The 26858-nt window shown below is 39.5% G+C and overlaps 1 protein-coding gene across 1 annotated transcript in view; it reads right to left on the bottom strand.

Moving 5' to 3' along the window:
- Positions 1-26858, bottom strand: part of ARFGEF3 (ARFGEF family member 3) — a 97546-nt gene that overhangs the window by 15419 nt on the left and 55269 nt on the right. Inside the window, exons 15-32 of the mRNA XM_026844541.1 lie at positions 23738-23821; positions 22406-22572; positions 20991-21156; positions 19467-19574; positions 19003-19218; positions 18636-18746; positions 17141-17291; positions 16264-16578; positions 14579-14712; positions 12896-13041; positions 11155-11334; positions 10633-10777; positions 9400-9522; positions 7056-7159; positions 4400-4544; positions 1629-1757; positions 908-1084; positions 221-335 (exon numbers count right to left, since the gene is read on the bottom strand). Coding sequence (XP_026700342.1) covers positions 221-335; positions 908-1084; positions 1629-1757; positions 4400-4544; positions 7056-7159; positions 9400-9522; positions 10633-10777; positions 11155-11334; positions 12896-13041; positions 14579-14712; positions 16264-16578; positions 17141-17291; positions 18636-18746; positions 19003-19218; positions 19467-19574; positions 20991-21156; positions 22406-22572; positions 23738-23821 — 2716 coding nt within the window. The remainder of the gene's footprint in view (positions 1-220; positions 336-907; positions 1085-1628; positions 1758-4399; positions 4545-7055; positions 7160-9399; positions 9523-10632; positions 10778-11154; positions 11335-12895; positions 13042-14578; positions 14713-16263; positions 16579-17140; positions 17292-18635; positions 18747-19002; positions 19219-19466; positions 19575-20990; positions 21157-22405; positions 22573-23737; positions 23822-26858) is intronic.

Genomic DNA, 26858 nt, shown 5'->3' with positions numbered 1-26858 from the left:
TCATACACATAGTAATGCCTAAAATTACAGGTTCTGAAGCAGACCAAAAACAGCAAGAAAAGGTTAGTAAATCTAAAATTCATTATACAAGTAACAAGAGATATTGTAGACTTTTTTTGAGATGCTAGCCAATTTAATCAGTCTGCAAATTCTTCAAAGATATAGACATTTTTTTATTTTTTTTTTTTAATATGCTAAGAGAGTGAACAGACTGTGTTACCTGATACAAGAGCAGCCAACTCTGGAAATAATTTCCGTTGGTTCTGCTACACAGGCTACCAGCAACTTGAAAAGATCTTTCAGCATGGTATTGATCATATTTTCATAACCAATATCTATAGGGAAAAGACACAAAATGGTTTTAACATCATTGCCTTTTCATTGTAATTAAACAAACAGTCTTGCTACACTTACTGCTATTCAGAGACTTTGCAAAACCAAGTTGTTTTTATGCAGCTATCAGTAGAGTTAGTTGTGAAACACTCATCACATCAAACTGATATAAAAACAATCCTTTTGATGTTAACAATATAAAATGTCTGGACTTAAGTGGTATTGGAGAAATTCTGTTAGAACCTGTTTCTGATATTCTAGTTCTTTATGATCAAAGTCTTAGTATCTTCTTTTGGCAAGTACAATATAGACTGTGATGATTTAATTTTGAAGATAGCCCTGCTCTGAGCGAGAGGCTGGACTAAATAATTTCCATAGGTCCTTTACAAGTTAATTTTTTCCGTAATTCTAAACCCTACAAAGAAAGAAAAAAACCTCAAACAAACAAAAATTTTCAACTTCCTCCTCTTATTTTATGCTTGAGCAACCAAAAAGAAATGAAACCATCTCCCCAAGTAGCTATTCAGTAACTTGCCACTGATAACTCAGTAGATGTGACAGTACAATGACATACCTGAGTGTATGAAATTTTGAATGTGCTCCACTACGAGTTCACAGGAAAGGCCAATGGCATGCTTGAAATTAGCAGATGCCACATCCCAGTAAGAATGGTCACCATGGCTGCGATGGAGCCAAAGAGACATCGTGGGCAGAAGAAGATGCACAACTGCATAAATGCCAAATCCTGGTCCTTAAAATAAACACAATGATGGTTGTGTATTTCGGCTTACAAAGCCTACATGAAATCTGCTAAGTTGTTCCAGGCTTGATGCCAGGGGTGATGCTAAAGAAAGCAGGTTCTGAAACACTTTTTGTGGGATGAGAGGGGTAAGCAGTTTTGGATGTAGTTGTGAGGTAATATATGAACATTTAACCAACTGTTTACCTGATGTCTTTCCCAGAAGGTCTACAGGACTACATAATTTTCTTCTTCCATTTCCTAGACACCAGGCAAACATTTTTTGTGGCTAGGAACATCAGTAGAGTACTGCACCTCTTTATTTGTACAATAAATACAAAAGTAACTTCAACATACTCTTACAAGATGTCTTTTGTCAACACAGAACAATGCTCTAACTGGAACAGCAGATCATGCTCTAAGAAAATCCCTTTCTAATTGAGAATGTCTCTGTGCAGCTCTAGCATGAGTAACACACTTTACAGAAGTAGTTTAGGATTCTAAGAGATTTGGGTCAGGGCTCTACTAGCTCACATTTTAGCAACTCTTTCATTACCAGGTGTCTTGGCAACATCCCTCAGCAATTCAAAGAGCAAATCCAAAGTAGGAGGCTGGTGCTGACGGGGACAGTTGGATATAGCAGTTGTTAATTCTTCCAGCAGAATAATCCAGACATTGATAAGGCCTACAAGTAAGGAAACAAAGATTAAGAACCATGAGCGAGAAACTGCACTGACCACAGCTGGAACTTGCTCTCAGAAAGTGATGCAGGCTAAGAAATTAACTTAAAGTTCACGGGTTCTTGCATGTTCACTGTTCCTGGGTAATGGTTGTGGGCAATAGCAATTTTTGAAACTATGGTCTCCTTTTCCTTCCCTTTTTATTAAGTTTGTGTTTTGCCTCTTCCTTTCTCCTCCACGTACACTTTGTTCTGGGCTTCTGTCTCAGTTTACTACTCCCACTGGTCTGGTCTCTTTAACCTTGGTGGGGTTTTTAATTTTTTTAATGGGACATTTTACACATCTCACTACCATTGCAAATGCTACTCAGAATGGACTGTACTCATTTAGGTTATGCTTTTAGGTAAGAATCCTAAGGTGACTGTCCATAATTTAACTGGCTTTATTTGGTACCCAGGGTTGAGCAGTAATAATGCCTCATGAAGTATCAACAGGCTGCCTCACATCATCTTTAGATGTTAAGAGGTCATTGATAGAAGAGTATTAAATGTGGATATAACAGAGCTGGACAACTACCAGAACAGCAGTTTAGGATAAAGGTAGTACTGTGAGTTCATATCTACACATATCCCTAAAAGATTATAGGATACAACCACTTTTCAATACAATTTTGAAAATGGTTAGGAATTGCTGACCTTTAATTTTTCACAGATCATTAATTACTTGCTAGTTCCCCATGACATTGTGAATGACTAGAGGGATCTTGCATATTACAGTCTTTACGATCCTTGCAACATATAGAGTTAGTCTTGAGCTAAGTCTCCTTAAAAAGCTATGGGTTTATTACGCTAAAATGGATTTTACTTTGGTTCACTAATAAGCCCATCTTTTTTGTTACCGGTAGCCATGCTGATATAGTCTGTGTCTGCATGATGCCTGCTGGCTAATTATGTTCCAAAAGCAATAAAAAAGGCTGCAAGAAAACTTAATTTAAGAGGCACTGAGTTTGCTGACTGCAAGAGCCTTCTGGAGAATCAAGGAGAAAACAGTGAAATCATTACTTAGTAACTGGTTTGATTATTTATTCACACCACTTCCACAGGGTAGTATATACGGTGACATTGTGTGAAGTTATACAGACTTCAATGGTGTTTCTAGGTAAGGAAAACACACAAATCACTCAGCACAAAATCTGGCTATCTTGAAATCGGGAAGAATTGAGTATTTTCTAGAAACACCCTTTTGAAGAGTTTGGCATGGAATCAAATACACTACACCACCATATGGCCAAGCAGACTACAACATTTTGCCCCATCTTGGTACTGGCTTTCAGCACTAGAAAGGTGAAGCACTGTCTTCTGTGTTTGTAAAGTCAGTTTGCCTAGAAGTGGTCTAATACTGGCACTAGCTAAATAAAAATTTGGTGTAAGTTTCAGCAATTAGCTCTGACAAGAACCAAATCAGGTGTTTTCTTTGCTGCTGGGTGGCATTTCTATTCACAGCAAGCAAGACGCTGATAGGCAGAGTCACTTCAGAACACAGTAGGCCAGTGGTGCTCACCTGAGGTGGGGAGACCCTAGGTCAAATCCCAAGCCTCACTCAAAACAGAGACTTCAGTGACTTGGGTCTCCCACATCCCAGCTGAGCATCCTAAAGTTTCCAGAGAGGAAATAAAGAACCAAACATATAAAGAAGAAAGTAAAAGGGTTTTTCTTTAAAAAAGACCAGAAGTTGTGGTTTGATTTTTTCAGAGAGCAGCTTTTCTCTCCTTTATCCAGGGTTGCAGTGGAACAGGACAATGCACGTGACAGAAGAGCCCAGATAAAAGTATGACTAGGAGTCATTCCGATGAGGCACGCAAATGAAATGCACTGGAGTCAGCCTGCTTTCTGCCTGGTTGGAGCTGGCTCTTCACAGAGGCACCCAGGTTGGAACAGCACAGTAGTTCAGATATTCAAAAGTGACTGTACTGCTTCGAAGGGCCAACATGAGTCCTGAAGCAGTAAGGCTTCATTCCTCTACCACTTGCTTCAACACAGATCTAGCTCATTAATCACCTGATTAATCTACAACGCATAAGCCACACAAATAATCAGGAGAAAAATGCTGCCTGTTTTTCTGGAGGTCATACAGCTTTTTATGGACTTTAGAAAGACACCATTTAGTTCAAGAGACCACAGGACATTATTTTGGAAACATAATTAAACAAGATTCTTTATCTCTAAACTCTAACTCAACACCAATATTTTTTCTGTTAAAGGCAAGCCTGCCAGTACCAGCCTTAAAATTTTTCACTCATCTACTTCAGCTATGGTCTAGAAAGTATTTTTGTGTTAGCTCTCAGAAAAATATACTGGTTGTATTATGAGTATCAGAATAATTAAAATATTATTAAAATATTATTTTCTTGTCCCAAGAGAGGGGTTGTATTTTTCTCATATATGAACAGTATCTTTTAACATAAAGAAGGTGATGTGACCTGAACTTCCAAGCACTGTGTGTGTATGTGTGTGTATAGACAACAGGGAGACAATAAACTATGAAGTTTTTCCCTTCCCTTTTTGCTTTCAGCAGTTGGCAAAATTTACAGTGACATGTGGAAGAAGCAATTGATTCATTCTGCATTTACTGCTATCAATACACTTACCAGTGTCGTCATCAAAGTCAGAAAGGATGCACTCAATACCATCCTCACTGCTGGCTGACTGTTCCTGCACTCTTCGGGGCAAGTTAATCAGCCGGCCACTGAGGAACATGGGTTTCAAGGGCATTTTATAGATTTTGGCTAACAACTTGGGGGTGGGGGAGAAAGAGAGGAAAAAAAAAAAAAGATTAATATATATGGGAAACTTTGTAAAAGCTATCACATACAACACAGGTATGCAAAATGAAACAAAAGGTATGAAAGTAGCATAATGTCAGCATTTGGTCTGTTCATCCAGCTATAGTGTAAATGAAGGACACAACTGGAGGCCAGAAGTCTTCGACAGAATGAATACATTGACAACTCTCCACTCTCATGAGACCCCACCTGGAGTACTGTGTTTAGCTCTGGGGTCCCCAGTATAAGGAGGACATGGACTTGGAGCAAGCCCAAAGGAGGACCAGAAGATGATCAGGGGGCTGGAGCACCTCCCTTATGAGGACAGGTTGAGAGAGTTGGGGTTGTTTAGCCTGGAGAAGGCTCCAGGGAGACTTTACAGAGACCTTCCAGTATTTAAAGGGGGCCTCCAGGAAATATGGGGAGGGATTCTTTGTCAGGGAGTGTAGGGATAGGACAAGGGGTAACAGTGTTCAATTGAAAGAGGGTAGATTTAAATCGGATATAAAGAAGAAATTCTTTCCTGTGAGGGTGGTGAGACACTGGAACAGGTTGCCCAGAGAGACTGGCTGCCCCCTCCCTGGAAGTGTTCAAAGTCAAGCTTGACAGGGCTTTGAGCAACCTGGTCTAGTGGAAGGGTTGGAACTAGATGATCTTTAAGGCCCCTTCCAACCCAAACCGTTCTATGAAGTAAAGGGTCAGGGGGAGAAAGAGAGGGAGAAAAGCAATTAAAGTAACACATTTTTGGGAAAGGAGTGTGCTTTCTCCTCATTTGTGAAAGACAAATGTTACTATTTATTGATTGAACCTATGACCTAATGAAATGCTGGGGTTTCAACCCCAAGCCCCAAATTAAGGTTGACATATGGTTGATTCCCACAGCCCTTCACAAAGGGGGGGTGAGTTTACCTTTAGGCTTCCCTCCAGGGTGCAGCCGGCCTTGCAGGGAGAGCCATTGGGTAAATGAGCCCCAGGTGTCCCACATTAAGTAAACAAAGGTCAGGTGTCCCACTGAGGGATAAAAGCTGGGACCACTTGCTGTATTTGGTTTGTTGACTTGGTTGTCTCCTGTCCCTTCTATGGGAAACTGCATTTCACTATTTATTCCACCCATTGTTGGTTGTGCGGTGTCATTGTTGGGGTCACTGGGATTGATGTCGATTATGTATAATCTGACTGACTTGTTTGTACCCCCAGCACTCACCCATGTGCTGACCCTTTTGTATCAAATACAATTTGGTTATTGGTTCATCTTTATGCTGGCTGTGTCCTTTATGCTAGGCCTGATAATTGTCAAAACACCTAAGAAGCTCCATTAGCTGTACACAGAATATTTTGGAGTTCTGAAGAACTAAGTATTGGTAAAAGGATCTGTATACGCTTACTGCAGAGCTTCATTGCTCATTGCACAACAAATAGAAACTGCAGAATTGTGCTATAGCTGGGATGCTACCAGTATTTTACCAGGTCTTTCTAAAGTAAACCATGTATTTTCAATATACAGACAGCATTTCTTTTTAGTCATTCCTGTTCTTCTACTGGCAGGTTAAAAGGTATAACAAGATAGAAATGGCTGCTTCTTTTAAAGAGGAGAAAATATTTCTGCCTCGCTGTGGACTGGGGTTTGTTAGAATAAGGAATAGTGATGTGACACATAGTGTATAGATAGAACGTACATTAGACATACAGATAGCTATTCAGTAATTTTATTAGGTGAACAAGATGGCAAGTACAGCTTGATATGTCTGCTGTTTATTATTCTGAGCTGCCTTTTCTTTCCTTCTCCTCTCAATCTCCACCCATAATCTCTGAATTTAGATATTAAGGCCTTTCAGCTATGGTAATATCCTTTCTTATGCATTTGTACTGTACCCAGAAAAAACATGGCATGGGTCCAACAAAAAGAACTGCAGGCACTACAGAAATACAAACAACATTATAAAATCAGACAAAAAACTTTCTAATAACCCTGGACAATAATCTGTGCTGTGTGCAAGGAGATTACAGGAAACATGCCAGCATTCTAACTGTTAGAGATTCGCCCTGACCTTCAGATATGTTTTCATGGTACAGATAAGATGCTGCTGCATTTTAGAGGGTGTAACCTGTTGCTCTTCTTAAGACCTGAGAATTCTCAGGGTGTTGTTCTTTTCTCCTTCATTCCCAACACTGTTTACAGTAACTGTTTAAGTAAGATTGAATGTAGCTTTGAATATGTTACTACTAGGTTTTAACATTTGCATTTTCCTACGTGCTCCTTGGATCTGAGTGATTTTATCTCCTCAGTTTTCCCACTGTTAGCTGGCCTAGAAGGTGTGAGATTCCTTCAGATTGCCATTCTTCATCTGGCAGTGCAGGTTATTACCATCAGGTTTACCACAGATTCTGCTGTGTTCATGCAAATCACCTAACCATTGATGCAAAGCCTGGAGGTTAGAACTGCTTCCTAGGCCAGGTTAGTACCTGTATAAGATCATGATACCTGAGAACATCTCCTGAGGTAATCAAGCGCAGGAAGGCACAAGTCTGTAGATGCAGATCCTGATCCTGGCACACAGTCGCCCATCTCCTTACAATCTACTTCCCCTGGGGACAGGAAAGGCAGCATTGGGAAGGACAGAAGAAGAGAAACAAACATAACATTAGTTTTCCTTTTTCATTCAGTTGCGTCCTAATGTCTGAATAGAATCCAGAAAACATCCTTTGTTTGATCTTATTAGATGAAAATCAGATGATCCACATACAAACAATACATTCATATTGGTCACAGTTCATACACAGACTTTTATATGAGTAAATAATAAATGCATGCCTATTTAGTAAGTCTTTAGTAGAGCCTTTGGGAGTTCTTATAACCATACCTTACAGTCATCTGTCATATTGACTCCACTGTTTTCCATGGGTGTATGAATTACCTGCTCATATTCACCCTTTGCTCAATTACTATACTAATTTTTTTCTGTTCATTTACAACCCAGTGCCCTGGAAAATTTCTTCCTTTTAGTTTATTTACTCCTTAAATACACCATTTTATATTTTGTGCTACAATATTTCCTTCTGCCATCTAATTCAGGTTTCAAGGTCTCACAGTTTCAACTGTATGATATCCTCAGGCTCTAGTATCACATGTATTTCTAACTCTGTGGCATCAGCAGACTCCTACTTCTAGGTCAGCTTCACTAAGTGTACTACTTCCAAGTAGTTCTAAGTGTACTAGTTCCAAGGCATCCTGTTGCAGAGTTCCTCCTTAGGTCACTACATTCACTCCAGCATTTTCCTTGTCTGCACAATCTGTTTTCCTCCCCTCTCAGCCAATGTTCTGCCCACCCTAGAATAAATGGCTCATAACCATTTTTCCAGTTTAGCCAAATACTTCCCATTCAGTGCCAAATCTGAATCTTTACCAACTTTATATATGTTAACATTTTATATTGCCATAAAAGCTATTCCTCTCATAAAAAACACACAATAAATATTAAATCTTTTTATTAAATCCTACTTTATTCTACTTTCACTACATTTATTTGTTTTTTCTATGGCTTTAACTATTCCCTTCATAATGTATTTTAAAGTCTTGTCTACTATTGAGATCAGCCATGTCAGCCACTGAAGTTTGAATCTTTCACTTCTATGTTAAAATGAACATAAATGTATTTGCTATTGTTCAGTACTGAAGTATCCCATAGTCCTACTACCTTTAATACAAAAGTGGCAAACCTAACTCATGTAAGTAAGGTGGCAAACCTAACTCATGTAAGTAAGAAACCTTAGAAGTCTGTCTAACATTTCTTAAGTTCTCCAGAAGGAACATGAGTTCCCTCTACTGGTATTGAACATGCAAGTTTGTTTCTCTCTTGTAGTAACAATTACAATTCTCATCTGTCATCAAAAGCCGAATTCTGCCTCCACTGAATAGTGAAATAGCTTCATAAAATGAGATTTACATTGAAGACTAGATATGATGCATTATGTGCTTCATTTAAATCAAAGGGAGACACAGACCAAGATATCTCTGTGTATTAATATAAATGTAAAAAAAGCACCACATTTTACCACTCATTAGAAGTTTTGCAATTTACGTAAGGAAAAAAAAAACACATTGCCACAATTCAACGGAAAGTGTCAAACTTTAATGATCAAGACAAGCCAGGGAACATGAATATGGGGGCAGGATAACCCAAGACCATTTGCCTTTCTTCTGAAGTTTGGTGAAGCACCACAATTACCCTGCAGGGTCACCTTGACTTGACATGCCTGGTCTCCACTGCCCTCAGTAACACAACGGAAAAACTAATCATGGAGACAGAGTGCTGCTAGTTGAAATGCTCATGATCTCACTGAAGGTTCAGTAGGTTTTCAGCAATGCATATGTCAAACTGAGGTGGGCAAGGGTAAAAAGGAGCCAATGTGGCTTTGACCACTGAATGTAAAAATATGCTGTTCTGTTGCAGACAATCCATGATGTCACTGCATACTGCCATGACATTTCTGCAATATTCTGGGGTTTGTGGTTTGTTTTTTTTCCCAAATTATTTAACTTAACATAAGCAAGTCCTGATACAAATTAAGACCAAATGAAGCAGACATTTAATAGTGAGATTCATCTTTGCTGCTATAACAACTTGAAGAATTGACAGCATTAAAAATGTTCCTAAAATAATCCCTTGGTTTTTATTTTATTTTTTAAAGCATTCTGGACTCAATTTCTTCACTGCCTCTCTCCTCCCTACCATGCAATGTATTACATTATTGAATTCTCCTCTTCTGCGGGACCAAGTTTTACATATCATGACTTAATAGGATAAAAGGAAAATAAAAACATTTACCCAGTCCTTTGACAAACTTCATAAGGCACATAATATAACTGGTGGCGGCATTGGCAAAGACCTGGATGCTGTCTGTGTTTAGAAATGCTTCAAAGACATCAAACACCGGAGCCTGGCGTTTCCCTGTGGAAATAACAAGATGAGAACTCTTCCCCATCCCCCATAAAGGTGATTTTCCAACAGTTTTTCAACAATTTAACTGAATCTGTAAAACCTCTTCTATTCTGGTCAGTGTCAGCAATGATCTTAGAACTAAAATCTTCTCTTGCTCTTGAGACAACTTGTGTAGCCTTTCATAGGAAGTAATATAGACTCCCTCCTTTGCCTTATCTATGAAAAATATCAGCCTATGCCTGCCCAAATGCTAAGAACAGGTCTGAGCTCTTGAACTCAGCTCAGTAGCTGGCACTTCGGTTTGGTGGAGGTTTCTGCTTTAGTTCTTGATAACTGACAAGATGACAGCAGTCATGGAAAACTATTCAGAGTATACAGTAACAAAATAGACTTGCTTTTCTTAAGTAGATTATTAGGTTTCAAAGGCTGTATAGACTTGCATTTTGCCATTAATCATAACAGATCTGAAAGAAAAATTTAGAAGGAAAACCATATCCCTTACATGTGACTTGTCACATTTAAAAATACCATCTAACAGGGCAACAGAACAGATTAAAGTGATTGTCCCATATTACCCAGTTTTCATATAAGCAAACATCTCTGAGAAGGATGCAGAATCATTCTTACAGCAAACATGGTTTGTAATAGTGCTAGCAATTTGAAGCCTCGTGATTAAGTGCCTGGACAAGCACCCTCCTAGATTATCACACTAAATTACCCTGATGTATAAAACCAATAAATTTCACATAGTAAGAAAGACAGTCCACATGAGATGTGGTGGTTGTATATGGTAAGCTTTCTCTAGCAGGACAGTGAAAAGGGCCCAGTCAAGCTCAGTACTCCTGCAGTACTGTTTTGTTCAACAATATTCAAGTAGGTTTGAAGCACTTCTTTCTCATTCTACTCATCTGCCAGAATCTAGAAGATAAAAAGTCAGAACAAGACCTCTGCTGTCCCTCCCACCCCAACTAATAAACCAGATATATCAGTGCAGTCCTGGAGTACTGCAGCACTACTCAGGTAGGGCATTTAAATACATTGAGGTAGCTATTGTGTCCCCAAGGAATAAGACAGGGAAACAAAAGCACATATGGAACAGTCAGTGCATTAAGTCCTTACCCATAGAGTATTCTCCTACAAGGTACTCTTTAACCTCTGACTTGCTGCTGCTGTGCACTGTTTCCAGGGCACTGAACAGGGGTCTCCATCCTGACTGGATCTGGGTAGAACACATTTCCACCAACTCTCCTATAGAGGTGACCACCTGCAGACAGTGTAGGAGAGGTTAAAAGATTAAAACCAAAAACCAGAACTGATACATAGATGGACCTTTAGAAGGAATGAGGATGGCTTTAAACACATTCCTAGATTTCACTATGTCAGTCTCTACAAATTTTTTTTTTTTTTTTTAGATAATAGAGAAGTTTTATGTAATTACTTTAAAGACAGGTGTACTGTCTCCATGCTCTACCACAATGCTGGCTTAGGTAGGCAGAGCCCTCCTGATTCCTTGAGGACAATTAAGGGGCAGCATTTGAAGGAAATCTGGGAAACACTCTTAAGTGGACCAAGTGCATTCTGGAGACCATCCTTATGCACATGGTAGGTCAGATACATACACCCTGATCAGGGCTAACTTGCCTGGTCTTGGACATCCTCATCACATAGCTCTAGCTGCATGATACGCTCAAAGGGGCGGAAAAGTGCCTCATTAAAGTGAAAATGAGAAGGCTCATTCCAGTCTGTCAGCACTTCAGTAAGGATGTCGTGGATGAAGGAGACAGCCTTCCGAGACACATGCCTCTCCTTATGACAGGCAGCCTGAAGGGAAAGGAGGAGTGTTAGTTTGTCTAAGCAAAAAATTTGCCATTAGTGAGACACTTTTAAAGGAGATAAGCACTTCATTTGCTGAACCCTAAAAATGGCTTCACCACTAATGTGACAAGAGACCCCACTGCAATGAAAATGGGAGAGTACTGCCATGGAAACAGATGACGACTGAGACTCTTAACTCCTTGGAGTCCCACAGATGCATGGAGGTTTGCAGACAATTGAAAAAGCACAGAGCTATAAATAAATAAATAATAAAACCTACAGAACTTGTGTGAAACGTTGCCTTTTGTTTCTACCATATGACCATTTTTCCCTTCAGAAAGGTAGTTTCTGTATATATTCACCATACTCATCTATGCACAACCAAGTGTCACTTTTTATTTGGCTATTTATGGAACTTAAAGTGAGAAGGTTCATATCACTTTTAGAAGAGCTATTAAAAAATTAAAACCCAATGAATCTGGATATAAAATTACTGTTTTGAGCAACTATGCACATTATGTTAAATTCTGTCCTTTCCCTGATATTGCTCCTTCCCAGTAATGCCCTCATCTGCACTGAAGTCAACCAAAAAGACTGATCAGCCCTGCATTCTAAAAATATGGAAGGTATACTTGAGCTTAAATTGACCTGGGATTTTAAAAGGGTTCAAAACATGAGAAATATTTAAAGTTGTCTCAGATTGGCATCCAAAAGCAAATGAGACACTAGTTTTCAAGATAAAGCATACAACAAAGCTGTTCTCTGCTATTTCTACTTCACTTAGAGAGATTCCACCAAGACTCTGCAATGTCTGAACTCTGCTGTAAGAGAGTCCACACATTTTATTGAGTCAATGAAATGAAGTGCTATGGCAATTTACTGCATAGCTTGTCTTAAAACTCCAGAGAAGCATGCTCCCAATAGACCTGAGCAGGTGACACCACATACCTCACCAAGAGAAAGAAAGGAAGTACTGCAAGTTTATTTACAGCAATGATACAAATCAAAAATGCTGTAAGTCAAGACACCAGCTTTTCACCAGATAAGACTCAAAGTTTGGTTGAGAAAAGGTCCTTTGTTATAACTGAAATCAAGTATATGGCTGCTACTGGCATGCCACTGACCATGGTTCATGAAGAAAGAGAAGGAAAGTGAAAAATGTCATCATCTTCCTAGTTGGTTTTATATAGGAAAAGAAAGCCTGCATCCTTTTATGGGAAGATTTACAAGGATGCAGACCTTGACTGGAAAAACAGGTAGGTGAAGGAGCTACCTGTAACCTTTTAGGGTGGTTTCAGGTTTTTTTTACCACAGACGCACAGGAAGTATCACATTTCAAAAATTCAACACACTGTCCCTGGACCTGCCCATTTCAATTACTTAAAAGTGCACTCCTTGGTGGCAGCATCACAACATATGACACAAGATATACAATACCCCAACAGGAGTGTAACCAGATTTGACAACATTGAGTGCAGACACACATTTTAAGAGTTATCAAGTCTTCTCCATCTTTTTCAGCTTTGTCATCTCTTGCACACGTTCTCATTTTCTCCCCTACTCCTACCTCTACAAGGTGAGGAGCCACCAGGCTCCAGCAGCGCATGAGGTGGAGCAACGGGCGAGATTTACTCCTTACAATTCTGAGCATGGCATCACCAAGTCGGAACAAGTGAAGTGCACTTCTCCTGTCCTGAGTAGATTTTACTTCACCTACAAGAAAGTACAAGAAAATAAATGTAAGCTAAGCAATAGCAGCTCCTCCATCTCTAGATGTCTAATTAGAATTTAAATCAGGTTAAAAATTCTTAGTATTAAGTCGGGGGCAGGAGTGGGGCAGGGAGGGTGGTAGAGGAAAAAAACCCCACCACATCAGTCTAAAACACAGACTATGCCTGTGTAGGTAAAAGAACAGGAGATGGACCCAAGTCTTAAGAACAACTTATTAAATACACTTTATCTGGTTTAAGCGTTGCGTTTTGTTTTTTTTTTTTTTTTTGCAAATATTTTAAAGACAAAGGCTTGGAGAAGCAGTGCAGAAGAGGTAAGCAAAAAGTTAGATAACTGATATGAAGACCCAAAATAGTAGTTGCAAAAACCTCTGGTGACATCTACAGGGGAGAATATAAACTGCAAATTACTTAGTTTTGGTTTGCACTTTTGCATTTCTTATCAAGCAAAGGATAATGAAGCAGAGAATGTGAGAAAATACTTCTCTGTTCCCCAGCCAGTAATACTTGTTATTTCCTACTGAAAGGGATTAATCTTCTACTGTTCCTACAACATTTGGAAAGACACTTCTTTCTTTCATTTAAAATATGTTGGTGCTTTTATCTCTAGTGAAAGACATAATCAGGGGGCATACCACTTCTAATATATAAAAAGCCCCTAGTTGCTCTAATACTAATTTTAATTTCATTATTACTAACTACTGTTGATTGACTACTACATAAATGAGAAGATGATCACTATTTATTAAAAATACAGTGATAAATGATTTGGCATGGAGACAAGCAAGAGCAAAAAATGAACAACTTGAAGTGTCACACTGGGAAAATGACAAGCAGCAATTCAGGGAGAGAGGAACTGATTAAATTGGAGGCATATACCAGATAGAATCCATGTCCATCATAGGACAGAACAAAACCTGTATGACTAATGTAACTTCTAAAGGCACAGCATAAATTTAAGTAAAATATCCTTCTTTGGGTCCAATTCTGCTTTATTTGAGACAGTGATGAAAACAATTGACAGGCTTTTACCATAAGGTGTATGCTCCACTCTGCTTGGGGAGAGCAAGCAGGACAATCCCACAGCTTTAACATTCTTCAGTTGCATGCTTTGTTTGTTCATTTTCTGAACACTTCTGAGGTTATCCCATTGTCAAATGTCTAACCTAAGTCCACTGTCTTAGGTCTACACTCACCTAAGTTTCCTTACTGGATCAGGCTCCAAAATGGAACTGTGATTAAATATCTGTGGATAATTAACACCCCCAAACTCCAAGAACAAAATGGATGTCCTCTGAAGAGCTTCATAGCAGATGTGGATGTGGTCCCTGTCCAAAAAAAAGTGCTCAAACTTTTCTAAAGACTTTGAATTGCTCCTACAAAAAGATCTGACTAGACTAAACATTGTGTTTTATTTATACCTTGAAATTTCAGTTGGAAAAATTAAAACAGTAAGTCCTGTAAGCAGTACAGTTGTATATGAAACACAGAACTCTGCAAGGGATCTTCAGGTGAGTTACCTGGCATTGCTAGGGAGTAATCAACTGTATCTGTGACTGAATGGAAAAGCTGGGCCTGAGAAGCCTTCTTGAGCTGGTAAAGGAAGCCTGCCAGTGCCATCAAGTTTAACTTGTCAGCAGCATCTTCAAAAAGCCTGTGATTGAAACAACAGTATCTAATTGAAATATTGACAAGATAAAGACTTAAATGTGTATGTAACAGGAAAACCGTCATCTGTACATGGCTGCTATGTGTTACGTTTGGTGACACACTGGGTTATTGAGGGCTTTTTCATTTATACAGTGCTACAGAAAGACTTTGATTCAGCTTTATTAATTGGAGGGTGGAAAGTAGGGTGCTGTAGGATCAACCAGAACCCTTCCAAGATTCAACTGCAGGACCAAAACAAAAAGTCACTTTTTTCAAGGAATCAACACTTCCCCATTACTGTATCGTAATGATATAAGCAGTTCATGGGCCAGTAGTAAAAAAAAAAACCAGTAAGAATAAGCCTACTCCTCACAACACAGATCATCACAGCTCCAGTGACTTTAGAGTTACACCAGTTTGCTCCATCTGAAGTTATAGCCCCTTACCTGAGAAACAATTCAATTGTTAGACCTAAAGTTCCTGTACCTGAATTGCTATTTTGGAATATAAAGAAGAGTTGTTACTTTCAGCTGCAAGGAACTCTTAAGATTTAAGAGTTAAAATCTGTACCCTTAAAACCAGTAAACATGCTTATGCAGGAGGTAGATTCCACAGAGATTAAGGTGAAATTTCACAGGGTGCAGCCGAATGTTGACACAAATATGATTTTCTGACATTGCTTTTCATGAAAAACTTACTATAGTCCTATGAAACTAGATTGAGTCTTAATAATGTCCGCACTGAAGTATAAGTGCAGAAATTAAATTTGCATTGTTAAAATCACAGTACTGCTGTTCCCTAATCCTTAGAACCAAGTTGTATTGTGAGCTTCCTAAATAAAAGGTACTTTTGATGCACAGAGTCAAATACCTACAAGCAGTATCAGTATGCATTACTTTTTCCCCCAAATTTGCAAATAACACCCTCCTATGGGTAGAGATCAAGAACATAAAGTGTTAGCTGGAGAAGAAAGGTTATTAGAAGCACACAAACCCAGGAAACTTTCAATTCTAGCCTGGGCTGCCAAAAGAATAGCAGAAATAATGAGACAGTGTGCAACATCAGTCTGCAGACTGTGTTGTAGGGACATTTAACCTAGCCATTCTGTGACCATGACTGGTGGCCCTTTGTCCTCTGGACATGCTTGGGAGGGGCGACAAGCTGTCCACACAGTCCTAACAGAAGCAGCTGCTTTCTAATTGTCACTCAGTCCCTTCCCATCAGGACAAAACACCTACTTACTGTGTCTACTTTAATGATTAATTTACATGGAAGCGATAAATCCACCACTCAGGAAGCATTTGATTTACTTGGCATATTCACTGTTGTGCACAGACATACTCAGTCCAGTACCTGCAGGGCAGGTACTGCAGGGATGCAGAAAACCAGGGCTTTTAAGGAACTGCTGGTTGTGACACACCTGCAGCTCTTGGGAAACTCAACCAAAGCAAGTAGCTGCAATGGAGAGAGATCAGGTCCCAATGCACCACAAAAATGTCCATTTCGGTCCTGTTTAGGGAACAAGGATTTTGGTTCCCGACAGTGCTGCTTTTACCTGTCGGCTTGTGTGGAGAGTGTGAGAACAGCCTTGGCAGCACTGGTTCCACACAGCAGGCTGCCTCCACGGAAGTCAAAAGCTCTGCCCTTACTGCTCTCTTTGATGAGTTCTTGTATAGAAACCGGCTGAATGACAGGATTGCTGCTAAGGGTCGTCTCCTGCTGAGGGGTCAGCACCTGGGGAGACTCCCCAGGCTCAGAGTCTGGGTGCAGCCCTCCAGGTGCCTGCTGTGACTGGGTGATGGTAAGGGAGGGCTGAGAAGCACCATCACTGAAGTGGGTATGCTCCAGTGTGCTGATGTACTCACACACCCTGAGAACAAACAGAAGAAGCAAAAGATGAATGAAAACCCCCAAACAACAACTCCCCCCGCTAATCACCAGGCTCACTGAAGAAACATTTGGGTCTGTACTCCAGAGATGAGTCAGGATAGTGTGCATACAGCTCTCAGCTGCCTCATGGCCCCATCACTGTAAGATGCCAGCTTACATGGAAACCAATTTGCAGGCACTGATTTCTACATCTGAACCAGATATGATGCACAGGGCATTTTCCTCAAACTGTAGAAAACCTCTAACTCTCAGACTACATATAGATAACCTGTCTTCTTATATCCTTTGGCCTCCCATAAGTCTAGATAGCAAACAGTTCAGTGGAGGTGCCTGAAAAGCCCATTTTGAAGTTTCTAAGGGTTGATTTGGTCTCTGAGTAGTGGTGGAAAACAGCACTGGCTTTTTTCTTACAGATACAGGCAATTCACTCTGATACTGTTTCTGCAGAGCACTCCCAGAGCACGTAAAGTTCTTTTTCTCAGTTCATTACTTTCAGGCAACATGGTACAAATTCTGTTTCTTTTGGGAAAGCTGGTGAGTACCTGAACACATGAGGCCAACAGTCCTGATTGTGGCTTCCCATCTCCAGGCCCACGTTAAGGACTGCGTCCATACACAAAACATGAGCAGTGTGCAGGCAGACGCCCTGCACTTTCCCCATCTGCTCCAGTTTCTGCTCCACTTTCTGTTTCACTGCAGCATGAAAAATAAAAAAACCCATTAGCTTCTGCAGCTTTTAAACAAACACCAGTTTGTATACAGGGTGATGACAAAGGTATACAGTCTGAAAGTTATAAAAGATCATGGATTTTAGACAAAAAATAAATTAGAGAAACTCATTTCTTCCTAACAAACATAAGGCAGTTTTAAAATTAAATCCCTTTTGACTGATCTTATAAGCATGACAACAATCAATGCCAGATTGACACTCCACCCCCAAATTCACATCTTGTTGCCCACAGAACAGATGCAGACTTTGGAGCTGGGTAAAAAAAAAAAAAAAAAAAAAAAAAAAAAAAAAAAAAAAAAAAAAATCCAGTTTGCAGATTTCACATCCATTTCCATACAAAAGTTTCACCAAAGAGCTTTGTAAATGGATACTCTTGTCAAAGCAAAACTAATCATGATGTGAATTACAAGCTTTTGGACCTCATTCTTTTTCCTGAGAATCTCTGAAGAGCTTTGCTGCATTGGAATGGAAACAAATTTTGAAGCTTTACAAGCTTTCACAGAACAGATCTTGTTGGCCTCTGGCCACTTCTACTGCCTCCCTCTTTGCTTCAGTGTGGCCTGGCCAATTCACTTCAGTTATACCTAGCAGGGTGGAAAAAAGCTAGTTTGTGCTCAGGTCTATTTCAGTTTTGTTTTCTCTAAGACACCAAATTTAAGTGCTAAGCAGAGTCATTTGTGCAACACTGTGTTTTGATATGGGCTTCTTGCCATTAGAAATCAGATGTCAGACATATTTTATGTGCTTCTCCAAACAGCCACTGGAAACAATTGACTTTACTGACTTCCACTGGGTTTGAAGTAGTGGTATGAAGATGCAGAAATGTGTATATGTTATAAATATATCTTTTTTTTATTCCTTTAGCATGATTCATTTAACATGATTCAGGAACAGTTTTAAATATGTGATGATGACAAAAGGCAACCAAGGATGTATATGCAAGGCAGGGATGCCAACTCAGCTTATATTACCACCCAACACATTAAAAAGATATTGTTTTCCTGATGCCCTGTTGCACTAGTATTGCAAAGCTTAGAAAGTGCACATTTCAAAAATACTGTTTACTTCTCTGTTGTTCCACTGATTTCAGTTCCATATAAAATATAATCAGTATGACATAATGTTAAGAGCCTAAGACAGCAGGACATGTACTGAAGCCTCTAGACGTACATCCCATATGCCTACAAGTGAGTGGTGCACAGTAGTGGCATCGCCCTCTGTCCTTGTTCTGTGTGTAGCAAAATACTTTCCAGTTGCATCTTTGCAGGCAATACAAGATAAGGTAGGTAATTTAATCACATAGCAACCTTGAGCTATAGTATCACTGGGCTCTTGGATTTCTTTTTCCTCTTTTTCTTCTTGGACACAGGAGGCAGCAGCCATTTGGGCAAGAGCAGATGCACAGTTAGCAGCAACTCCTGTAAGGCAACAACACAGTTACTGTTCAACCAGCACTTCCTCCCCAGTCCCATGCAACCTCAACAACAGGCTGTGTCGAAGAAAGTTGGCTGGATAAGTCTATGCTGTAGGGCAGGTGCATTCTATGGGGAGTCCTACAGTCCAGGTTCCCATCCAAGACTGGAACAAGATGCTGCTTTTCTCTCTCATAAAATCCTTCAAGGAAAGTTACCATCCTATTTTATGAGTCTGCCATGATCCCACATGCAGCAGTACCTAGAGCACAGCTCAGCCGGGCCGCCCTCCTCAGTCCATCCAGGCTCACACAGATGGAGTCCTTCTCCTTTTGGTTCTGCTCCTTGGCTCCATCTGCTCCCAAGATGAAAGCCAGCCCCTTGGAGCTGCCTGCCATGCGGCCAGTCAGTGGTGTGGACAAAGTGTCAATCAAGTTCTTCCAACAGCCAATTAAAAGGTATCGGGCAAAGGCAACTCCTGTAATGAGAAATGCATTACTACTACTGGAAAATTGCACAACAGCAGCTTTATTATCAGGGGTAAAAAACAAGTCATATTTATCCTCTGCATACTGGACTACCAATTCACATATAGGATGTACTAACGTACTTCCCTCAACCCTTAAAATTGTTGTTCTAAGTCACAATTTATCTGAATATGCTTATGGTATATAACAATCCACTGCTGATAGATACACTTGTGCATATAATACAGTCTAGTAATACCTGCAACAACAGAATCATCTGTCTTCCGGTTTTGGGAAAGAGGAGACTGAGCTGAAGCAGATGCCATCAATTGGCCACCAATCGCACTGCTTCCCAAGCCATCGATGTCTGTCAGAACATTAAAACCCAACAGATTACTATTTGACACACAGATGGTAAAAAGAAAGCATCCCCTACTGGCTCTTTGTTCAAATACGTACTAGCACTCCTGACTTCTCAGGAGTGCTCTTTTCTGGTGCCCTTCTGAAGCCTTGGCATAAGCATGAGCTGTTGCATATTATGCTTTGCCCAATATAACCAATGTTTTCTTGAAGAAGGGAAATACCCTGCTCTCAAAAGCCTCCTATCCCCCCTGCCAAGTTACACAGTCAGAAGAACTCTCAGGCAAAGATTTCATGGTATTTCTTACAGTTCAGAACTTCCCATGTTTCTCAGTATAACCTTTCAAATCTTGCTAAATTCTGTATCTAGATGTTTCCAGACTTCAGTCTGAGCCCTCAGGATGCACTGGGACCCTATGTCCTAAATGCAATTTTTAGCAAACCCATGTAGGTTCAATCTCAACAAAAGAAATACAACCCTTTCTCCAACACAACAAAAGACCAGTTTCTCACAGAGAGTTTAATGTTAGGGACAACAGGTTGATTTCCTTTCTAGTAGTCCCTGTCTGTCTGTCTCTTCTTCACATACTTCAAGGCTACTGTTTTTCTAAAGTGCTTCTTTCAGCTTCCCAGCTCAATAGCTAAACGCAACACTGAGCTCAATAGAATCAGGAAAAAAATCTCAGAGCAGTGACCTTTGATTACTAGTTAATGGCTCAGCTAAAGCCAGTGCTCTCTCTGCATACACTGTTTTAATTACTTCTCTGTAATCATAGAGTATACGCATTTAATCAGACAGTGAACTTTAGATCAATACAGTATCACAGACATCCTGCTGCCTTTCAGCTGAAACAATTATTATTTTTTTCCTCATATGAAGCTAAGGATTGTTTTTAAGCATGTTAGAGGTGCTCCAGGTTTTCAGCTTCTCTCTAGTGCCGTTTGGCATTATCTCTGACATAGCACAAATCTGAACCAAGGGGAGCACAATCTGTTTAAGTCCTCCAGGATCAGACACCACTATATTTGCTCTGCACCACAGGCACACTGAAATGGCTTTGCTATGACATCAGGAAATCAGCACTCTTACCACTTATCATTAACGGGTACCAAGTCTACCAGAACTGAAGCTTACAGAATTAAGAGATGTTTTGGTTCAGCGAACAAACCTACTCTCCCTGTCTCCCAGGGATGGTTTGTTTTTAAACCCATGCTTCAAAAGCTTTCTGTCTGATCCAAAACAAACACTTAAGTACCTGTCAGTTAAGTCTGGTTCCTTCTCTACCAGTAATTTTGTGAAACACCATGTGTTGCATGATGACATGCTGTTCTGTATGTAATGCAATGAAGGAAGCAGTGTGTTACTGTAGCTTATTTTAGACGTGTTTGGAAGCCAGCCTTGTCACCATAACATAGTACTTACCGGTCAGCATGGTGATAAGTGGAAGGCTGTGCTCTTCAGGGCTTCCCCAATATCCAGCTTCCCCCAGCATGTTCCTTTCTAGTACCTGGTGGTACAGTTCTTCAACCCAGGCCTGGGAAAATACCATCAACACACCACTGGACTGGACCTGCTTCATGAACTCCTTCTGCAGAGAACCATAAAAGCCAGATGTAAGACAACAGTAAGCTCTACAGCATGAGTCTCAGCCCATAGATCTACTCCTGAGTGTAAAGGAATGCAGGAGTAGAAATGAAGTTATGCAAAACCAATAATTAACCATGGATTTCAATGTGTCTCTATAGTGGAGAATTACATGAACAAAGAACTTTCCTTTCTCTTATTGCAGTTCATGCAAGATGCAAATCATAATGACAGTTCTTGAACAGTGACAAAGGGATGTGCTGATCTCTCATTATTTCCATAAGGTATGGGTAGGATCTCAATTCCAACAACAAGAAGTTGTGGCACCTAATACTGCCTGTCCAGCAATCAGGCCCTTCTGCATTGAACAGTCACCATAGATGAACTGGGGTCCAATTAGATATCTGAACTATTTTCAACAATACTTAGGTCATGCTCAGACCTGTTGTATACAGGCTGTCCCTAGAGAAGGTTATGAGTCACAGATTTGTTCTCACAGCTGCTGAAGAACATACCAGAACTGATGATGATGTTAAAACACAGTTGTTTTTGAGGACTTATTCTAGAATATAAATTCTCTTCCATGGGAAGCTCAGCAATAACGGTACATTCTGGTAGAATTTTTTTGGTTTGAGTTTTTTTGTTTCATGTAACACCATTTTTTTTTTATTTTTAGGAAAACTCTGAAAAACCTTCTCTTGGGCAATTTAGTTGAAAAACCTAGATGCATGTTTTATAGCTCCTGCAGCCTTCGAAAAAATTTTTTAAAAGACCAAGAAGCTGAGGAATCCCAGGTGCCACAGAAATTATCAGTTCATATTTTTCACTCTATCTTCTCATGTCTTCATCTTTGCAAATACAAATCAAGCAAGAAATTTGTCATTATGCTCAAAAGTAGCTGCAAGATGAAGAAGGTATGTCCCTTGATAACATGCACAACCAGTACTTGCTGTATCATGTGATACTAATGAAGATCTGTTCTGAAGATAGAGTATCCATCAAAATGACTGCTACTTTAATGATAATCAGTAAGCAGCATTCATTCCCCCTTCAAATTACAGAGAAGCTGTGTAATTCAGATGCGTGACATTTATGATGCAAGATTAGTAAGCATCTAGGAGAATGCTTCATTTGCAATTATTATTCCTCCACTTAGCAAGCAGCCTGAAGGCTTTACGTGTGGGCTGTTTTATGTGAAAGGAAGCAAAACAAATTTTCTTTTTTTAACAGCTTTCCCATATTCTCCAACTCACCAGCAACACAGGGGCTTGGGCAGGCTTCTTTCTGTAGTAATCCGAGTTGGCCAATTTTAGGTTGAGCAGCAGAGTGTAATGTGAGACCATGTAGAGACTGTCTGCATTCATCAGAGTCTGGAAGCTGAAATTTAGGTTTCCCTCAAATCCTGGTGAGTGCATCATACCTAACAAAAACACCATGTGAGCTCTCACATTTTACACAGATTTTGCCTGGAAAAAAAAAATCAGAAACTAACCCTAGCATTTCAGCAGCAACAGATTGCTAGAATAGTTAATGAATCATCAGTAGAAATTACTCTACTAAATGTACTAAAAGAGAATAGAAAAATAAGTAGTCCATCTAGAATGCAGTGCTGCAAGGCAAACTGAACACTCCAGTCACAGTCCAGCAAAGCAACAAGCTAAATCTGAAATACACAAGGAGCACCAACACTCATTGGGATGACTGTCAGGTACAAAGCAAAGGGCAGGAAACATCTGCAATGCTAACTGGAAAGGTGAGGTGGGAAGGGGCAGAGGCAAAGCCTGCATATTTAACTGAGCATACACTGCACCAAAGGAGGGTGACAGCCCTTTTAACCCCCTAGTAAATCTGTCCTGCCTAAGTGAGTTGTTGGATGGAGACTGGAGTGCTCAGCACCTTGCAGGAACATCATTCTCTCCATTGCCTAGGAGGTGTTGGGATAGATATTTGGGGCCAAGCTGGCTGGAACTCCAAGCCCTGTTTAGTTCATACAAGACCTGCTTTCTAGATAGCTGAGCACTTGCAGCTCTGTCAGACCCAGAAGCCACTTGTAAGTGCTCAGTACTCCTGAAAACACTATTTGTATGAAACAACAGCCTACAACCATGCCCAGTGGCACAATCCCTTCTTCCCAGGTAGGATGGACGGCACATACATTTTCCTGAGTAAGCTGTCCTACTGGTAGAAAAACATAAATCTAGTATGAGCAATGCCTAATTGAATCCCCATGATCTGTAGTTTGAGCCATGAAAAAAATCAGAATTATTAGACACCCCTATATGACCCACAATATTTCATGGTTTTCACATCAACTGTGAAATCCATTCATATAATGTCAGTTAGGGAAGATTAAGGAGTAAGTTTTATCCTAGAGGAATGTTTGAAATGAAACAAAATCCAGCTTCCAAGGTTAGTTACATGATGAAGCAAAGCTGTGTCATTTGTTAACTGCTGCAGTGGTTTACTGTGAATATATTCCTCCCACCATAAAGCTCATAACTCTTCTTAGACAAAATACAACAAACCATTAACATTAAAAAAAAAAAAAAATCCACACACAGAAAAGAAGCAAATGTTTTTCTTGCCTCGTGAGGGTTTGAAAGTTCTGTGCTGCTGCCTTCTCGGACTTTCCACTGTCGTCACTTTGGGGGCGTGGATAAGGTGAGTAACTGTTTGAGGGCGGATTTAGAAAGAGAGTAACTGTTCCAGGGTGGGTCTAAAAAATGAATAGCTGTTCAAGGGAGCAACCTTTGTGGAAAAGAGGTGATAGGGCTGGCCATAAACCATACCCACATGGGTTGGCATGTGCTTGGGGTAGATTTCTTATGGTGAACGTTAACAGAGAATTTTTATCTAGAACCAAAACTGCAACCATGTGCTTGAAAGTAGCCTGTGAGTAGCTCTGGTAACTCCTTTATCACTGAAGACAAAGATGCATCTTAACACTTTGTTGGATGGAGGATCATGATATTGATGTAGTCAGAATATATTGATTTGATGCCTTATCTGTTCTAAATATGAACCTCTGTGACTAGCATCTGCTAGAGTAATAAAAAAAATCAAGGCAGAGAGATATAAAAAGAAAGCCCACTTTATTTTGCATTAAAATATTTTTTTAATTGTGTAACATCCTACACAGGACTACAGTTAAAGAGGAATGTGTATAACTGCACATTAAAGTGGCTACTACATAGTTGGAACACCCAAAAGTGTTTGGGAAAAATACGGTCCTGAATTTCCTCTAAAATATAATAAACTACTAAATTTGGAGAGGCTGAGATCCCAAAAGCAGAAGATTAGCTGATGTGTTAACTTGCAATGATGCTTACCAACATAAAAACCTTGCTGCTAAAAGCTATGAAATAAAAACTGAAAGGAGGTGCTAAAAATGTTTGCTATTTCATACAATGGCACGCAACTTTTAGAATTAATGCCCCAACACTGCAGTTCATGAGAATAGTTATATCTGAATTAAGAGAATACTGATCATCAACTTTAATTATAAAAATCTGCCAGCTAAAATAAACAACAAGGTTCGCACACTAACAGAGACAACAGGTCATTTAAATCATCCAGGTAAAAGGAGGTCCTTGAAAAAAATGCAAACTTAATGTTTTGTACAAGTCAAGGTAACGTTGAGAATTTTTAGATAATGCAGGATTTTTTAAGATAGATATCACACTCTGGTGTCACTAACGAATGTTTTGGCATTGGTTTTATCTAGCAACAAGGAGTAACTTTCTGAGGAAAGATGAAAATTGTAGCTTAGGAAGGCTTTTAACCAACTGACTTCCAAATCTTAATTTCACTATAACTTTGCTTAGCTGACTTCACTTTTTCCATGCTTATACACCCATACCAGTGCCTCAAATTCCTACCTTCTTTTCAATCTTATGATAACATAGTAATATCACAATACTATTTAAGAACCTAGCCTGTAGGAAAGACTACTAAATTGTAACTAATGTATTTTTCCCCCAAAGCGTAAGAAAAATTGCAAAATGAAACAAAGCAGTTAAATAAGGTCTCTCAGAAACACAAAATTACTGCTTCTGTACTGGCTGGTCTCAGAACTGCATCTGTCTCTTATAAACTTGGATCTTAACAATACTCAAATTTCCTAATGTAGTCTTTAGGAATTAAACATTAATAAATGTTGTACATACAATGAATAGGACTGGTTCCTCTAACTTCATCACCTAATTTGTGCCTTGAATTGTTGGTGCTAACAAAGGAGTCCTGAAGTAAGGACTCACATGTTGCCTAGAGAGGCAGATCACACTGGTGTCTCAGAAGCTCTCCAGGGAAAGTTCCTACCACCAGGCACGTGTTTCAACTTTAGTAAGTCTCTCTCTCTACAGGTCTTCAAACCTGCACAAGAACACAAGTCCTCACCTCAGGAAGACTGATGGACTTTTCTTAAGATCTGAGGTACATGTTAAGGGACTGTTTCAACTGGATTGAGTCTCATTCCAGGTGTCCAACTGAAACATGAACTGTACGGATCTTGGGACAGCATAAAGTTACAACTCTGTTAACAGCCACAGCTCTATGAAAACACCAGGGTACCTCTTCCAAGCTATTTTAATATGGTAACTTGCTACTATATTTTTCCATGATTCCTTACTGAGTGGCACCTTCCAAGAATACTTCACCAAATCAGACTGGAAACATAGTGTACACTTTTATGTACAGATTTAGCCATGGGGGTGGCTTTCCTAGGAAAGTGAAAGGTCTTTCTCAACAGTTTAAGTTCAAGACTAGGTATCTTTTTTAAGAGAGATGTACAAACCCAGAATTATGGACTTAATGCAGAAATTGAGTTATATTCTTCCCTCTTTCTCACTGTATTAGTCATACTGAATGACAACAAAAGCTGCATTTAGCTTTATAAATCTAAAAGTCTGCTAGATCTATCTCTTCCAACACTTAAAATGTTCTAAAGGGATTTGACAGACAAAAGAGAAAATAAGTGGTATATGCATTCATGCACGAGGGAACAGGTGCACAAAAGTTTAAGCTGAAGTTCTAGCCCTGGTCTTTTGGCGTAACTTCAAGATCATTCTTTTTCAGGAAAAATAAATCCATTGTGCTTCTGAGCACCTCAATTAGTAATGTAATTAATACTAATGTCCCCTTTAAGATACGTCCCTTCTGTGATATAACATGGCCAATGTTTTTTAAGAATGTCATCTACCATCTTGCTGACATAGGGCTTATTTGGGCACCATTTAAACAGGGTATCAGGAATATCAGCTTATTCACCCAGATTCATATCTAAATTATGCTGTATAATGATGGGAGGTATGCCTTCTGACTCTATGAGTTTAATGACTATGAGAGAGCACAAATGAATGAAGCAATTATTAGAACTGGAGCAATAGGAAAGGCAATTGTGATGAATTAAGTTAAAGAAACAGAGAAATATGTTTTAACAACCATTTCCACTTTGACCACTGTCAGAAAAAAAAAAGAAACCCTTCTAAAAAAAAAAATTATATATATATATACACACATCTAAAATATACTATCAACAGGACAAACTAGCCTTTGCATGGTGTTTTTTTTGTTTGATTGGATTGACCAAGACAAGATCCTCTGAAAGAACTGCAGGTATTTAATCTCTTAAAATGTAAGATCTTTAACTATTTTTCACTTGGTCTGGGCTTTGCATTTCCTGTCATGGTAGACAGCAGTATTAATAAA

Source organism: Athene cunicularia (genome assembly GCF_003259725.1).
Source record: "Athene cunicularia isolate RWA chromosome 3 unlocalized genomic scaffold, athCun1 chr3_part1, whole genome shotgun sequence".
NCBI lineage: Eukaryota > Metazoa > Chordata > Aves > Strigiformes > Strigidae > Athene > Athene cunicularia.
The sequence above is the reverse complement of the archived record's forward strand: the minus strand, read 5'-3'. Positions and strand labels throughout refer to the sequence as shown.